An 18831-nucleotide genomic window follows, 5' to 3' on the forward strand; every position below is an offset into this window, starting at 1 on the left:
TTGACCATTTCATCCATAGTTAGGTACATGTAATGGATTCTATGCCCTAAAACATTTGTATTTAGTTGAATGTCTTCAATTTATTAATTTTCCTTGCATAGTTTTAGCATTATTGCTATTTTACTTAGTTAAAATTTTTTATTTCTCTAGGTAATCGAGTGAACTAGAAGTTTTAGTAGTTGGAAGTGATCCTCGTAGGATCGATCCTAACTCCCTAGTATTACGAGTCACGACCTATATACTTGTAGTGAACAAGTGAATTAGGTTAAAATTTAGAGCGTAGGTTAGAATCTCGTCACTAACACACTAGAAAGGATGAAATAACTAAACTAATCTAAACTATCCTATACTAATTACACTAAGAAGATATAATAACTAAATCTTTGTGATGTGTTCTTGTACTCTCTCCAAACTTTCTTAAAATGAAAGATACAAGCTCTATTTATAGAAAAAGTTTCAAACCTTTAAGTTGTATATTCAATGTGAACATTGCTCCAATTAGTCAACATTTTGGGCTTCAAAGGTAAGACACATCATTATAGAAGAAAATAAAGTCAAGAATTATTGTTAGAATCTCCACTTTATAGCTACATATCTTCTATAAAATGTCCCTCAAAAGGTGTGAAATAATGGAGTTAAAAAAAGTTGTGCAAGTAGAAGCCGCCGGAATTGTTGATTGGAATCTCTTCTGCATTCCCTCCGGAAATGGGCTGGAATCTAAGAGGGATTCCTCCCCTATTTCGCCAAAAATTTCTGTCTCAAATCCCTTCAGCAATCCCTAGATGGATTCTTGGAGGGGTTTGGTCCAACTTTCTTTTTCGACAAGTTTCTTCATTTGTTTTGCTTATGTAACTTGAGCCACCTTTGAAACTTGAACTTTAGGAACTCAATTAATGTAATGCAAGCTTATTTTTTGTTCAAAATGAAGTCCATTTTCAACTCCTACAAAAAACAACCAAAAACATGCAAGTAAAAGGGACAAAGATCTCATTTAAGCAATAAGTAGCATTTAGAACTAATTCTAGTCAAAATGGACCATTTTTCTCTTATCATATTAGGAAAATAACATAAAATATCATCCAAATATAGAACAAAATATTCACTTATAAACTATCTTAAGAAATAATTTATGCAGCGGAAAACATCGAATTATTGGCACAAAGAATCATGCATAGTAGAAGCAATTTTAACACATCAAAATATATGAAAAAAAAGAGGAGAATAATCACAGAATAAATCAATAATTTTATTAATTCAAAACTCAATAATAACAATATTAAATCATAGCTTTTATGTGGACTCAAGACACAAATGTCTCTCAAATAACTCAACAACTTGAATTTCTTAACTTCTCTCTCTTCAAATAACAACCTACAAGACTACCGGTATTTATAGATTGTTAAACTTCCAAATAGCTAAACATACTTTCCCAATCAACAAAGGAATCAATTACATGACCGGAGTCCAGCTACAACTAATCATCGACTAAAGCTTTAAAAAGAAGCTGATAAGTAGTACTAGACTTCAAACTACTCAGAAACTTGAAAGGAAAATAAAGCGATTATGAAAACTTAGGGTTTATGATCATATACGCTTGATTCCACAGTTGGCTCGTGGTGAAATTCGGCTAGATAGACTAGGATTGCCTTCAGTTAGGAAATTAAGGATGGTATAGGCTTTGTGTTGGGGTAAGGATCTGATCACTATTGTAATTTTCAGTTCCGATTAATAAAAATACGGGGTGGCGCCTGGCCCCGTGTACGGGGTTAGCCAAAAAAAAAAAAGCCATTACGAAATATAATAAAATAGTAGCAGCAACAAAATAATAGTATAACAGATTAAATGATATTGATGTTGTTCACCGGCAATTTTATGGGGCTACAGAATCTTCAAAGGTACTACTTTTTGAATGTTAAACAAAAATCATGTGTTCATATGTGTTTGTAGAATAATTTGTTAGGGAGAAACGTCTTGAGAGAATCCACAAAAGAGTCCAATATGTAAGTCAGGAGCTCAATTCTGATCCAAAAGTTTAAGCTATTAGGTCTTGGGTCCTTACTTACATATTAAGTGCTCGTTCTCCATCTCTCGAACCAATGTGGGACACAACCCTTTACTCATGAACCGAACAAATCTCCCCCTTCATGAGTAACCCCCACATTAAACCCAAATTTATAAGCCCTTTTTTAAGCCCACTTTAATACTCAATGCAAGTCCACCTTTATCACCAAAATCACATCTTCTCTCAAACATGGACCCACTCTTCTTCAACATCCAAATTGCATTTGGGACCCCTGCCAACCCTTGGCTTCTTGGTCTAACATCAACTGGACCCCTGCCAAACCCATAGCACACCTGATCCAACATCAACCAAACTCCTTGACACTTCGGTTCACCATCAAGAAGAGAATTTTCATCTGGTCCAACTCCGAGTAGAATCCACTTGCCCATGAGTAGCCCAGTCTCGTAACCTGAAACTCTGATACCAATTTGATAGGGAGAAACACCTCAAAAGAGTCCACCGAAGAGTCCAATATGTAAGTTAGGAACTCAACTCTGATCCAAAAGCTTAAACTGGTAGGTCTTGGGCCCTTACTTACATATTAACCGCTCTTTCTCCATTTTTCGGACCAATGTGGAATACAACCCTTTACTCATGAACCTAACAAATCTCTCCCTTCATGAGTAACCCCCACATTAAACTCAAATTTAGAAGCCCTTTTTTCGACCCCACTTTAATACTCAATGCAAGTCCACCTTTATCACCAAGATCATCTCTTCTCCCAAACATGGACTTGTTAGGATCCAGACGCGGAATAAACAACTATTGAGATATCAAGTGCATAGCAATTTAATGAGGAACAAGTCACAAGCATGAAAAATAAACAACACAAAATATATAGCGTGGTTTGGCTCCACCATTGAGCCTACGTCCACGGAGAGAAATCCGTTCTTTATTATGAGAGGAAAACCCTATACAAGAATACAATTTGAATCTAAACCCAACCCTTATATACCGTCTCTCATCTCCCAAGAGCCCTCTCTCACCCCATGTATAAGGCTACATGATACCCTCTTGTGTGTCCTTGTGTGCCTCTTGTGTAGTATGCCAACCAATCTATTTATAGTGACCATTATTTGGCCAAAATCCAAATAACAATAGGAAATCAATTCTAATTTCTAGACTTGTACAGAATAGGAAATAACTTCTAATCCTAAACTGAATAGAATATGTTTTTGGCTACTATTTCAAGTAACTAAAATCAATTAGAAAACTAGTTACTTCCACACAAAACAAGAATTCTACCTAAAAGAAAATTAAGCTAATTTCCTAACAAATCTCCACCTTGGCAAAAATTTCTTTTAGCAACCATTTGCCTTCAACTATCAAATAATATGGTACCGAATTACACACTCGAATCAATACAATCCTGACATCAAATTGATTCAATAGGCAAACAAATATGTGTAGTTGCCCCGAGTCTAACCTCTTATTGACTCGCGAGAAGGTGCCTCAATTCACCATCTCCCTTTGTAGGATTTTTTGTCACCACCACTTGCAACACGGGATCCCCTTCTGTGAGCTCTAACCCTAACCATTAAGGTAACCAAGTGGTAAAATCACTATACTTCTTCCCATCCTTAGGACTGTCTCGCCACGTGTGGTTTCCAAGACTCCACTTAAAATGAAAAATTCATAACTGTCAGAGTCTTCTGGCGCATGAAAATTAGATTTCTTTGTTTCTTTGGGATACGTGCCACACCACCCAAAGAACATAACCAAAATTTAAAATCCACCGGGATGAAGTATCAACCGTTGGAGGTGTGAGAAAGTCTCCACCGATTCATGTCCAAAATCAATATTGGACTCCACCTTTTCCTTGACCCTTGAATCACCTGCCTAGATTCACCGTCAAATATCTTCATGCTTTTCGACTTCACATTCTTCACCATCAATGCTTTTTGCCAAACCATTGAAACAAGGATACCACTCATTAAATTATTCAATTAGTAACAGCTACCAATCCACTTGATCTCAATAGTTAACTAGGATCCAACCACGAACTTTGCTCTATTGTCCAGTCTCGCAACCTGAAGCTCTGATACTAATTTGTTAGGGAAAACACCTCGAGAGAGTCCACCAAAGAGTCCAATATGTAAGTCACGAATCCAACTCTGACCCAAAAGGTTAAGTTGTTAGGTCTTGGGTCCTTACTTACATATTAAGCGCTCTTTCTCCATCTTTCGAACAAATGTGAGACACAACTCTTTATTTATGAATCTAACATAATTCGCTATAAAGCTATTTTTAGTTGTGCTCGTTCATTTTTTTTCTTTTAACAAGTACAAATGAAGTGAGCATGGAGTCTTTACAATCTCAAAAAGCAACCTCCATGCAGTCACGTAATTTTACCCAATTAAGGATGATAAAGTCCTTGCTAAATAGTTATTCTACTGGATTGAAATCAAAACAACCTAATTTTACAACTATTGGGCCCAGTAGTTATGGAAAAGGGAAGGAGGGGAAATGAGATCTCAAAAGTAAGCCAGGAATCGAAGGTTTAAAAGTGCAATAATTACGTATGGTTTTTCTAACAATTTGTTAAGATTGTTAAATGTGCAGTTTCTCTAAATTATACATAAATTTGAAGAAATTAAGTAGATAGCAAACACTTTTTTTTTGGGCAAAAACCTTGTACTGTTGTACATGAGGAGGGATGCCATCGCTAAAATACAAACACTCAAAAAGTGTATGTAAGTAAAAGTATGTAAATTGCAGTCAAATATTTGCTAAATTAGCGGTGGCAGCAAAAGCTGTATGTAGGTGGCACTTGCAGTTTCTGATGCTTGATGTAAATTAGGCTCTTATGAAAACAATTTAGAAATAAATCTTGTCCTTTTCCACCTCAAACACCTAGAGAATTACAAAAAACTAAATCATTAAACAAAGCAAAAATAAAAGCTATTATTATACCTATTGCTCTCATAATTGTTGCTTCAAGGATTTATTATCCTCCAACTTTTTCCGACACACTTAACTTTTTGAATAATTCCTCTATATCGACCATTCGACTTGCATTTACCTATATCCTTCTATATGCTTCATTTACCATTGCTATTGTAGTAACTGCACATTGCACTATTAACAGAAGTCGCAGCGGCAATTCATCACTTAAACTTTGAATAAGCAATCACTAATGCGGTATCAAATCAATACCTTCAGTTGGCTGTAACTTTTACCTTAACCTTCCCTAGTCAGTGCAATAATCACATATAATCTCATCCCATCTATGTCAAGAAATATGCCCTTTATGCCAGTTTACAAACTTAGAAAAGAGGTGTGAGGACTTGAAAAATTTGTTTATTTTTTCTTAAAATTTTCTTTTTATTTTGAATAAGTTAATTTATAATTCCTTTACTACTAATTTACTCCCTTCATAGTTGTATTAAATAATAGAGTTGAGATTTTTACTTTTAAAGTTAAAGTAAGCTAGGTTTTTAGTGCATTCGTGTAGTATAATCGATTGGTGAGGTCTGTGCACTAAATTTGATGGATAAGAGCGGATAGTAAGTAAGAGGAAATATGTGATTAAAAAGTACTAAGAGTAAGTTAGTGAACCATAAATTAAAATAAAAGTATAAGAAAGTTAAGAAAATAGGCTTGAACCGAAGTGTACCGTTTGTTACCGATGAAAGACACCACTTAACCAATACTTTCTTTCCCTAATCTCCTTGTTTTATTTCATTTTTCCTTTCACTAATTTTTTTCTTAGGATAGCCGAAATTCTTGACTAGAAAAGAGGGGGAAAAAGGCAAAATAAAGGAAAATTGAGGGAAAGCCAAGTGTTGGCAATCAAGGCACTCTTTGACCAATGTAACCTCTAGCCCTTATCTTGCAAATTTCAGCCATCATCCTTCATTTTACTTCCCCTATTGGCCGAACCTTAGAGACAAGAAAAGAAAGAAAAACTTCTCCAATTTCACCTTGATTCCAAGCTAGAACTAGTAGGAAATCAACCTCCAATCCAAAACCAATTCATAGGAAGTTACCACAAGGAAAAAAGGTGGGCTGGAGTGGAGTTATTTTGGGAGAAAGCAAGCTGTATTTGGCTGCTCATCTTGAGGATTGAAGGTATTCTTGGTTGAGAGTTACTTTATCTCCTTAATCTTGCATTTGGTGAGAGTTTTGGCTTGTTCATAGAAGGTTTTGTGGCTGATCTTGTAGTTTTAGGTTGTGAGCTGTTATATTCAGTTTTTATTGGTTATTTCTAGCTTTTGTTGAGTATTTCTAGCTTTGCTATGGAGTTGTAAATCTGCCATAAAGATTTTCCAGCTTACACATGCAATTTTGGTGTTACTTGAGGAATTTCTAGCCTTGTTTGTGAATTTCCAGCTTTGATAGTGAATTTTCCAGCCTAGGGTTTAATTTTCCAACTTGAGTATGTGATGGTTATATGCTATGTACAAGCTTGATTTAGTGGGTTGGTGGTCTGGTATGTATATGCTTGATTTGAGCTTGTTTTGTAGTGAGAATGAAACCTTGAAAATGGCTGGAAATTAGGGAAAATAAAGGGAAGTGCTGCTAAAAAATTTTCCCGCATGAGACCTTGAGTAGTCTTGGAAAATCTGTTTTATCTTGGTGTAGAAAATCCAAATTGAGTTCCGTTTGTTGCATTTGAAACTAGACCCATAGATCTTTTAACCATGTAAAAATCAAGGATTCATTCAACTCCTATAAATACCAGTAAATTTACAAATTTTCTTGAAAAACCATGACTGTTCTGTTTTACACATGAGACAGTAGTGATTTTGAATTGAAAATTTGACTAACTTACGAGTTGAATTTCATGAAGATGTTTTCTAAAATCTATTAATACTTTGAGTCTATTTTCTATTGGTGTAAGTTTTGTGGTTTTTTGACCTATGGAACTCAAGTTATATTTTTTCAAAAAATGTCGCCAAAGCTGGAAAATTTTGTCAAATGAATTGAGTGGAACTTGAAAAATTTTGAGAAAACTTTTCTAGGTCTTAAACTTTAATCGGTGTGATTTTGGATAGTTTTGTGGCCTTAAACAAGTGTACTCCATAGCCCTAGAATGCACTTGGACATTCTTCGATTGGCTTTCAAGTTTGTCTTTGAATTTTGTGTTTTGAGGGGCCGATTTTAGATAGGTGTATGGCTCATGATTAAGGCTAAAGTGAGCACCTTATTAACCTAAGTTTTGAATGATCGGACCATGACATCTTGTCTTGGTTACTTTTAGGATTTAATGGTGGGAGCGAGCACAACCCAGAGTCGAACGTTTAGCTTTGGTCTACTTTAAAAGGTGAGTGTTCCTTGCATGTGTATGCTTTAAATGACAATGTGAAATGTTGTGAATGTTACCGGAATGTTAAATGCTTTCCAATGATTGCTAAATGGATTTTGGATAGGCGAATGTGTACTTTATCGTACTCGACTCAAGCAAAAGTGAATTTTCAATGATTAAATGCTACTTGTGCATGAATGTAAGCCTTTTGGCTGAACTGGACCCTTGCCCTTCGTTGCCAGTCGACTCAAGCTAGAAGTAGACTCGGTCGGGCAGCTGGTGACCCTGGGATAATGTTTGGTATACTCGAATATTACCACGAAGTCTGGTGGAGAACTGGTCAGTGAATTCAATACAATGAAATCAATGAATGAATAACATGAACACCCAAGGAGTTTTCACTTGCAAATATTTTCAAATGACAGAGGAACAAGGGAAATGGTCGGTGACTGAATGACTGAATGAATGGCTCCAAGTGAGCACGTATCCTTCTAATGAATGAATGTTTATTTCTTGAATGACTGTTTATTATTGTGCAAAGTGTTCAAACTGTTAAATGTCATACTTTCATGGTTAATTTCTCTACCTGATTGCTTGTTTGGGAACCTCACTAAGCTTTTAGCTCATTCGGTTAGTTTGTTTTCCTTATAGGAGTGGAGGCCCGAGCAAGTAGGCATGAACTAGGGTGTATAAATTTCATGTACTTGTACTTTTGTAGATGAGACGTATTTGGAATCTTTGGAAATGTAATCCTATGCTTTACTTTTGGATTGTAAATTAAGTTTGAATTACTAGTTGGAAATGGAACTTTTATATTAACTTCAAGGCTTGAAAGACTATTTCAAGAACGTTAGTGAGTGAGTCCTGACGAGAGCTGAGCAGGCGGTTCGCCAAACCATTGGGTATGCCCTAGGGAAAGGTGGGGTCGTACTGAAATTCAACAAATCAGAATGACTGAGCGAAGTTGCCAGAAAAAAAAAGGTTTCACCAAGACTTGCAGAGTCATATATCTGGTATGCTTTGAATCTAAATGAACATGGTACCAATGGGAATCCATGTATCAGCAAACAGTAACTGGATGGCTCGAAATTACGTCAACGACACTTGCCTTATTTTTCCACCTATCATGTCCGAAAAAATTGCACATTTCATCCCTAATGTTTAAGATGTTAATCAATGTCGTCCATAAAATTTCATGCAAAACACATTTTATCTTTATAATTTTATAATTTTGACCAATTTCATCCTTAAAGTTTCATGGAAACATGTTTCATCATCATAGTTTCTCAAATTTGGCTAATTGAGGATAGTTGATGGATTGTCAAGCAATTTAAATGGAATATCGTCACTTGACCATAGCATGCCTATTAGTAAAAAAAATATTGGATCAACAAAAAGTTCATAAATCTTTTCTTAATTCACTTTCTCATTTTAGTACCAAAAAAAATCTAAGAAATTTTTAGCCACCATCACTCTTTTCTTAATTACAATCGAGCAAGATGATTCAAAGAAAATGAAGTCGTGGAAAAGAAACAACCCCACTATAATCAATTGGAGAAAAATGTCAAACAACCCCATTACAACTAATTGGAAAAAAAATATTAATGCGAAAGAAATAATGGTTTGGATTGACATTATTTGCAAAATTTTATTTTGTTGCATCATATACATGTTTTTCAATCATCTATTTATCTTTCAATCTACTTGTTTTATCTCAAATAAATCATATCACAATTAAAAAAAAAATAGATAGTCTCCTATCAAAAAACACTTGTTATTTTTGTAGTTTAATTCAATAACTAATTAAGTATTAATAATACAATTACTAATGGGACGTATGATGGTATTATGTCCAAATTGGTTAACAATCATTTAATTGTCCTCAATTGGTAGAATGAAACTATGAGGATGAAATGTGTTCTATAAAAATTTTAGGGACAAAATTGGTCAAAATTGTAAAATTATGAGGATGAAATACTTTTACATGAAATTTTAGGGATGAAATTGACTAACACCTTAAATATTGTGGATGAAAAGAGCATTTTTCCCGGTCCTGTTATCCATCATTCATCAATAGAATCTATTTCATTTTCCCCTTCAACAGTACCATAATTCAAAACCAAAGCTTGAGCTAATTTTCTCATGAGAAATAAAAATAACAGACGGGGCAAGTCCTTATTCCAAGGTGCCTAAGGAAACTTTAATAATTGAAACTGAACCATAAAATTAACATAATTCAGATGCTTGGGAAAAAAAGTTTTCTTTTCTGGGTCTTTCTTTGAAAGAAGAGATGGACTTGAAAGAGATAGCTCATGAAAGACATGGTGAACAAGTCTAGACAACTATAGTAACAAATGGTGGCCGGAGCGGTAGCTTGATATTGATATTTGAATAATAATAAAAAATATTTTAGATTATTAAATTAATACTACTAAATCAATTGTTCATGAAAATCAGCACATCCAACTGTGGATAAATCTTGAGCCCAAATATGACACCAAATTTCTGAGTTTATACTGGGAAATTGAAACTCGAAACTAGGTACCAAAATATGGAATTATGTGCAGCTCGTCTTTGAATTTTTCTTTTTTTTTTTTGGGATTCTTTTATTAATCATCAGTGAAAGCTTTACAAAGAATGTTATCCTCCTATATAACATAACTGCGTATTAAAAACAAATGAAACGAAATACAAGAAAAAACTAAGGGTGTCATGACCACATTTGGTATATCAATGTTCATATTTGTTATTTTTTGTGTCTGTATTCGTTACATTAGTTTTAAATCCTTGATTGGACATTGTATCGCTACATTGTATAGTTTACATAACATAGATTAGATTTTCTATTTTTACAGACATTGTATAATTATGAATATAGGTTTTATGCACTTGTTTACTGAACTATTTTATCAACACACAATTTGTTTTCTAATTATAATTCTAACAGTCGCTACTATTACGAAAAAATAATTAAATGGGTCCAATCTATGAGTCCATTCTTGGAGGATGTTGTATATTTAATAGCCAAATGGCTGTTCAGTAAGCCACAAGTTCACAAGTGAATCCATGGTCTGAATTTATGGTTCTCCATGTGTAATTGAGTGTCAAACTGGTATTAGAAAAAAAATTCAATGATGTTGTCTTTGACCTAATGCCAATATTTTTATTCTAAAATATAATGTTAGCATAGTAAAATATTGGTTTAAATCATTTGCTTCATACATACTCTAGGGAAAACAAGAATCATGCAGTTTCTTAATCTGGAATGAAACACAATTTTTGTCATACGAGACCAAGTGCTCGTTGCTTGCCAAAAATCGTATGCCCCAACTTCTACATGAATTATTAAAGTAATACTAGTAAATTTCTTAAAATCAGAACGTTCAACTGCTAACGTTGTAACTTGTTTTAAGGGATAAATCCAGAGCCCAAACCTGACGCCAAAATTCTGAGTTATACTGGGAAATTGGAACTCGAAATGAGGTACCAAAATTTAGAATCAACAATACAACGTTCCCTATACACGTGATTCTCGGCTTGCATAAAAAAAAATTATCCAATTTCAGTACTATATAAAGTATATATTTTGGCAGACTCGCACGACCACCATTTCTAGTTTTCTAGCATTGCAAGCTAGCAGGTGCTAGGTTTACCTACCTTATTTTCTGTACCAATTAGTCAATCTTAAATCTTTCAGGGCAAATATGGTTACCGTCGAGGAAATTAGGAGGGCTCAACGGGCCGAAGGACCGGCGACGATCTTGGCTATTGGAACCGCTACACCACCAAATTTTGTTGAGCAAAGCACTTATCCGGATTACTATTTTCGCATCACTAAGAGTGAGCATATGACTGAGCTTAAAGAAAAGTTTAAGCGCATTTGTAAGCATAAATCCTTATTCTTTTTCTCTTGAATCTGTTTGATTTCTCATACTTCTATTTCTTTTTTTTTTTCTTTTTCTTTTATAAGAAAATCTCGCAAAATAGCTGGTTTTTAAGCGGAAATTTTGCACGTAAAACTTGGCCTAGAACTTGGTGTCTTCCTACATGCTTCACAGTGTAAGAATGCTTAAAATACGTGGCCTTGAATACTTTACTCAAACCATCAAATGATATTGGTTTCATGTTGAAACTCTCGAAAGAAAGGTAAATCTTCTTTCCTATTGTAACACAACTTTTCCTACTATTTAAGACAAACTATTCTAGTTTTTTCTTGGCAGTAAGACTCAGGTTTTTCTCAATGATTGAGAAATATATGCATATTGTAAGCTTAATAGTAGTTTAGACATTTTGAGGATCCATGAGTTTAGTTCTATGAGGTGTTTGAAGCGTTTGTTTAATTAAGAAAAATGAATGACAATGAAGTTTGGTGAAATGTGTGTGTTAGTGCGTTTGGGTATGTGAGGAAGAAGAGGAAGTATGAGAAAAATGAGACGTGTTTTGCATTTAAACATGTTGACTTGAATATGCGGGGGTAATACGTGGGTATGAGGTCGCATATATAGACAAACTTGAAAACAAGCATAAAACACGGGCTGGGTCACGTTTTGACCTGCATTTTGCCCAGAATGCATGAAGATACACTAAAATGCGGTCTGAAAATGACGGTAAGGCCGTGTTTTTGGTCCCCATTTTCAATTTTCTGCAACTTTATGCAGAAAATCTGCACTTTGTCAACTTTCATGGGCAAAACCCTCATTTTGGAATATGCAATCTAGATCACTCTATTGCTAAAATAATCAATTCACTTATATTTAAAATAATCTAAACATGCATTCCAAGCCACTATAACACATCAAAAACATAATTATTCAAATTGAGAGATTGGGTTCTTTGATCTTCCTTAACCTCATTGATCTCAAAAAGTGACTTTGCCTTCTTTCTCAAGCACAAATATAACAAACATACTTTAAAATAAATAACAAACATAAAAACACTCTTAAATGAAATAAAGTAACACAAAACATTGGGTTGCCTCCTAATTAGCACTTCTTTATAGTCAATAGGTTGACTATTTCACCTCATTTTTCAAGAAGGTTTTATTAATGACTAATCCACCATTTTAAGTCATGGTGAATCCACGAAAGGTGGTCAATAGCAAAGCCACATAATTAAATAATATTAGAGATAGAAGAAACTTACCTATCTCAAGTGTTTCAAGGAACGTTGGCATATCCTTCTTGGGTGATAATATCCTTAGAACTTACTTCTCTAAAATACTTCTCAAGAGGGATTGAATGTGAATCATTCATGCTCATCTCTTGAGGTTCAACATTAGTTTTAAAGACATAATTATGTGAAATGGACAATTCCTCATTGAAACATGAATTAGATCCATTATTTTGATCAAAATGCAATCCACTTTCACATACAACTTTTCCACTATTCATAGTAGGGTCGATTTGCATGTGATTAGAAGAAATAACTTCACACAAATAACAGAATTGATTTTCAATTCTACCTATGTGAGAAGCTAATTCATTTAATCTATCCTCAAGCATATCAAAGCAGTCGAAAGTCACATGAGCTAGCCTTTTAATTGCTAATTCCCAAAACAAAAGTACATTAGCTAACCTTTCAATAGCTAACTCCCAAGATGGCTTTGATTCAAATTGGACAAATTCATATTGATAATCATAAAAATATAGAGAATCATTATATCCACATTGATTATTCCAATTACAAGCATAAGAATTACCCCAATTAGAACCATATTGATCAAAATAAGGATTGAAATGCTCAAATTCGTCAAAATAATCCATATTTTGTGCTTGCATATATGTATGAGTAACATGATAACCTTCACACAAGTCACAACTCATATGATTAGAATTGAAAGCATTAACATTCCTCTTGCATTCAAACATATTTGTAATGGTGTCCAATTGAATTTTTAATGTTATAAAATCAAGTTTAACCTTTAAACTCCTTAAACCATCTTCAAAAGACATACCTTCGTACCCCCTTTGGTTATCTCTATAGTTGTAGTTTTGAAAATTGTAGTCTAATGCCCAACTTTCTTCTTTCAAACTTTTATCCACTTTTGTTTACTATCTTCCTTATAACCTAAAAATACTTTCAAACAATTTCAAAAGCAAGATTAGTTAAGAAGAATAGCTTAAAAGGCCCAAACAAAAGCAAGATATTAAACACAAAATAAAAGACTCAACAAGAACATAACAAACAAGACACTTGATACGATGAAAATAAGAAAAACTAATAAAAGTGTCTAAACTAATAAAGTTGTTCTTAGCACCGATATTAAACCAAATCTTTCCTAACAACAGGGCCAAAAACTTGACGAGATTCTACCCTGTACTAAATTTTAATAAAACCTAAATACCCCATTTTCTACGAGTATACAAATCGTTTATCGAATACAGGGTATTAGGTGTCGATCTCACAGGAAAAATTGTCAATTACTGATGGTTTTCGAATTCCTTTATTATTAGACTACCATAAATGCAAAAGATTAAATCTACATTGCAAACATAAAATAAAAGTAATAAAAATAATAATAATAATCTCCTTAAGCTATGGAATTTCTCAATACTCTTGCAAGTGAAATTACCAATTAATTTAATGTTATTATCTTAGCTAGTTATGGTGTAAATACCTAATGTGTGTGAAATCTACTCTCGTAATGAATCAACTATACTTGTAGTTAAGCCATACCTACTCTTGTGGTTATAAAATTAATTACAAGTTTATTTCTTCTATGAAATTACATAGAACAAACCATTAAAGTCATGAAGGTACACCTCTACTCTTGTGAGTATACTCCCTAGATTTAGCACCTCCTTGAACTAGTGACAAATCTCAATTTTTATTGTAAGCTTAACACCTTTAAGATTATCACAATTAATAGCCAGTTAATCATGATTAGATAAGCAAAAATGCTAAATAATTTGTTCAAAATAATATCATCAAATAACCAAGTCAATATCACTAACAAAATATAGAAAGTTTATCTATAATTCTAAGCATAAACTTTAGCAAAACATGAAGAGAATGAAAGAAGAGACCATACTTGTATTATAGCTAAATATAAACTCAAATACAAAAGAGAAAGTGATAAGGGAGAAGTCACCCTTGTCACATAAGTTCCAACTCTCCATCTTGCTCCTTAATTCTTCATCCAAATCTAACTACACGTACAAGATGGATAAACTACACTAACTATGTTATACTAATGAACTAAGAAAAATTAGTGAATATCATATTTTAGTAATGTCTCCAGCCTTCCAAAGTAGTGAAAATACGTGTTCAAACCCCCTATTTATAGATGAATTCAATCTCCAAATGAATTGTTAAATTTCATGTAAAATACTTCTTGAGATTCCCAAAATATTCTTCTACAAGTCTCTATACTCTTCATTATAGTTACAGTCAAAATTCTTGCAGGAATTGAGTTGTAAAAAGTTGTGAAAAAAATAGATCAATTGACTATGCAAGTTGCACAACTTTCTTGAGAATGTGCAAGGTCAATGTAAGGTCACGTATTTTACCCGCGTATTGCCTCCCTTATAAGTTTGCACTTTTCTAATTAGTCTTCAACTGTGCTCTACTTTTGCACTAATTCAGCTGATATTTTCTCAATGATGAAGGCTGGATTAACTCTTGTACACAACATGAAAGTTGCAGTCCTTTGAGTTAGCTTTTCAATGTATCAAGAATCATTTAATTTGGAGCTCTGTAGGTTTTAAAATGACCAAAATATTCCTAACTAGTCAAAACTCTATTTCAACTTTTGACAACAAAAATGACTGACTGTATTTCAACTTTTTAATAAAGAAAACTATGTGCTGAATTTTGATGTCTTCATAAGAAATGTAGATTTTGTCTTAACTTCAAAATGGCTTCAGAATAACCTCAATTCAATACTTTTAGCTCAAAATATAGTTAAAATATCAAAAACTGTCAAAGCTGTCAAACATTTCTTTTTTAATACTTGATTGCTTTTCATACTATGATACTTTTATACTGCATGTTCACTTTAAATCATCAGTAATCATTCAAATATCTTCTCAATTCACTCTATATGATAAAAAATTCACTCCATAAGTGATAAAAAATGCACTTTTTCTCACTTAAACCAAAATTATTTATAAAAATGACTAGAACACACCAGAACCAAATAATAAAGAACACTTAAAACACAAAATATACACTTATCAGGGACCACATGAAGAAAACAAGAAAGAAGCAATGCATTTGAAATTTTTCACAGCTCGCATACTTATTCTTGTAGGTATCTGGAATTCATTGGACGTCGTCTCCTTATTTTAGTCATTTTCCTTTATTAATTTTGTTTCTTTTTCTTGTTGGTTTAGAACTTCTCTATTATAAATATAGGCGTGGTAGGACTTTGTTATTTAGACTTTTGCCAATTATTATCAAATTTTTTTTTGGTTTTTTCTATCATTTTCTCTCAAGTTCCTTAAGGTTCTTGTGAATTATTCGAGATTTGATCGTGAATCTTTCTCTTTGTTATTCGAGAATCGTGTGTGAAATAATTCCATAAACATGCTTCCACGTCGATTGATCAAAACAGAAATTCTCATTTTCATGCTTTTGGCTTATTCCACAAGCCTCAAGTTGTATGATAAAAGAAACATGTTTGGGCCAGGTCTGCCGAGTGTGTGCTTGCTATTGTACCATATACACGCAGAAATGACTAAAATATGTGAAGCTATATTTGAAATTGTAATATAGAGATTTGCATGTTATTTTGTTGTATAAAACTTTTGTGTTTGCATATTTCGGCCGCTAAATTATGTTGCTGATTGAGACGCATGATATGTGGAATTTCACATTTAAGAATTAAAGGTCAGAATTTGCTTCCCTTGTGGTCAAAGTTTTCGTGTCAGGATGTGGTGATTTCTTGATTCGGTCATTTGCAGAAGCATAGAATAGACAAATTTGTAAGTGCACTTTCTTGATGGAAATAAGACATTGCGCCGACTAGATGAAACCCAATTTTCCTATATCATCACTCTCATTTTACATTTTAAATTTCAATTTTCAATATTTTGTAACTTAATCTCTCATGTTTGCTCCACTTAAATCTGATCAGTAACAATGTTAGCAATATTAATGGAATAGAGGATCATGCAAAATAATAAAATTGTTCTGAAAGTAGTCAAAAAAACATTATCATTGAATTACAAGATCCTCAATTCCATTAGTTTTGCTAATGATGGTATCAATTGGATTTAAATGAGACAAATATGAGAGGTTAGAGCGCAAAATGTCATAAATTAAACTTTAAGATGCAAAGTGAGAATAGAGTATAAGTTGGAGAGTGCAAACTAGAATTATTCCAATTTTTTTAAAATGTTTACTTTTTATCGTAGGTGAGAAGACCATGATTAGGAAGCGGTACATGTACCTGACTGAGGAAATTCTGAGGCAAAATCCCAATATTTGTACTTTTATGGAACCCTCACTGGATGCAAGGCAAGACATGATGGTTGATGAAGTACCAAGACTGGGCAAAGTAGCTGCCCAAAAAGCTATAGAGGAATGGGGTCAGTCCAAGTCCAAGATCACCCATCTTGTCTGCTGTACCCTAAGTGGCGTGGACATGCCTGGAGCAGACTATCAGCTGGCCAAGCTACTGGGCCTCCGGCCATCGGTGAAACGGTACATGATGTACCAACAAGGTTGTCATGCTGGAGGGACGGTTCTCCGGCTAGCCAAGGATTTGGCCGAGAACAACAAAGGTGCCCGTGTCCTTATCGTCTGCTCGGAACTCACAGCAATTTCGTTCAGGGGTCCGAGTGATAAGCATTTTGATAGTCTTGTTGGTCAGGCCCTGTTCGGAGATGGGGCAGCCGCGGTCATAATTGGTGCTGACCCGGTTCCTGGAGTTGAGCAGCCCTTGTTTCAGTTGGTCTCAGCCTCCCAAACTTTTCTCCCTGATAGCCCCAATGCTATTGGTGGCCATCTTCGTGAGGCTGGGCTTACATTCTTTCTTCTCAAAGATGTCCCAGAATTAATCTCAGAGAACATTGAAAAGATCTTGGAAGAAGCATTTGAGCCTCTTGGCATTTCTGATTGGAACTCAATTTTCTGGGCTGCGCATCCTGGTGGGCGTGCGATTTTGGACAAAGTTGAAGAGAAATTGGCTTTAAATCCTGAAAAATTACGTGTTAGTAGGTATGTGCTAAGTGAGTACGGAAATATGTCAAGCGCTTGTGTCTTCTTTACTCTTGATGAGATGAGAAAATCTGCAGTCAAGGATGGATTCAACACCACAGGGGATGGTTTAGAATGGGGTGTGCTCTTTGGATTTGGACCTGGACTCACTATTGAGACTGTGGTCCTTCACAGCGTCACAATTTAAAACATCATGCTTGATTTGTTCAATATGTTTTAATATTTGTATTATCAATGTCCAAAACAAAACTTGTACTATGTATTTGCATTTCGTTTGTAGCTCTGAATACCAAGTATCTATTACTTGGGTTGGATGACCTTCAAAGGCTTAAAGAAGGTAATGTTATAGTCAAGAAAATAAGGGTTGGATGGCCTTCATATCATATTTTATGCATTTGTTTCTGTTTGTAACTGTCATTGTTTCGATATTTTAACAGCAGGACTCGGATACAGATTTTATAAAGTATAAATTCTTATATGAAAAACGTATAAATTTATAACGCAATTCATGAAGTGGGAATAAGATCAAACATTAGTGTTGGACTCAACCCTTTTGTTATTGTGTGCATAGCATGTGTTCTAAGGGACATAATGGAAAAAGACATCATAATATATCATCTTGATCTATCTTTAATTTTAATTCATTTAGACAACATTAAGTTTTTTTAGTTGACCTTAATCTACACATGCAATAAAATTCGTTTCCACCTTAAATTTTGAATTTAACAACATATGTTCAACATTGCCTTCTACATGTCTGATTTTCGTTTGAAGTCATCTCGAAGTGAATTTGGACTCTATAAAAAGCTAGCTTTCTCTGCCGTTGAAGAAAGTTAAGAAACTTCCCATAGTTGTCTTAATTCTTTTAGAGCTGTACATCTTTGTCTCGTTTCTCTATGATATATGGTCTAATCACTTTCCCTAAGTATTTCTATCTTCAACAGCTCCCTTCTTTCTACCAAAATCTTCAAGAATTTACAAAGTCTATTCTAGAGCAGTTTTTCATAATAAATTTTGTTGAACAATTGTAGCCAAGCAATGCTGTTCAAGGTGAGGTGTGATCTCAACCGTCTTTCTCATTGTACAGCATTTCAATCGGTATTATTGGGAACATACTTGTTTAATATGAGTAGATATTAGATTATATAGTATTTTCAATAAAACAACGTTGCAGCCGTATTGGATATTGTAGAAATTGGTGAACTTTTCATGGTCATAATTCAATTAGTATGTACAGAAAGTTTATCAAATTAAAGGCACACACTATACTCCTAAGAAAAAATATGGTAGGTAATTTTTACTAGCAATCGAGTTAATGAGAAATTGAATGGAAATTGTTGGTAAAATAAACCAAACCTAG

The 18831-nt window shown here is 34.0% G+C and overlaps 1 protein-coding gene across 1 annotated transcript; it reads left to right on the forward strand.

Moving 5' to 3' along the window:
* The first annotated feature begins 11014 nt into the window (after positions 1-11014).
* Positions 11015-17658, forward strand: LOC113770094 (chalcone synthase 2-like). Its single transcript, XM_027314451.1, has 2 exons — positions 11015-11192; positions 16667-17658. The coding sequence occupies exons 1-2, from the start codon at positions 11015-11017 to the stop codon at positions 17656-17658; spliced, it is 1170 nt and encodes a 389-aa protein (XP_027170252.1).
* Positions 17659-18831: the final 1173 nt, after the last annotated feature.

This window comes from Coffea eugenioides, chromosome 5, assembly GCF_003713205.1.
Source record: "Coffea eugenioides isolate CCC68of chromosome 5, Ceug_1.0, whole genome shotgun sequence".
In the NCBI taxonomy this organism is placed as follows: domain Eukaryota; kingdom Viridiplantae; phylum Streptophyta; class Magnoliopsida; order Gentianales; family Rubiaceae; genus Coffea; species Coffea eugenioides.

Coding starts and splice junctions, on each gene's coding strand:
- LOC113770094 (XM_027314451.1), top strand. CDS start 11,015: ATGGTTACCGTCGAGGAAATTAGGAGGGCTCAACGGGCCGAAGGACCG. Junction 11,193..16,666: donor AGAAAAGTTTAAGCGCATTT/GTAAGCATAAAT, acceptor TTTTTATCGTAG/GTGAGAAGACCATGATTAGG.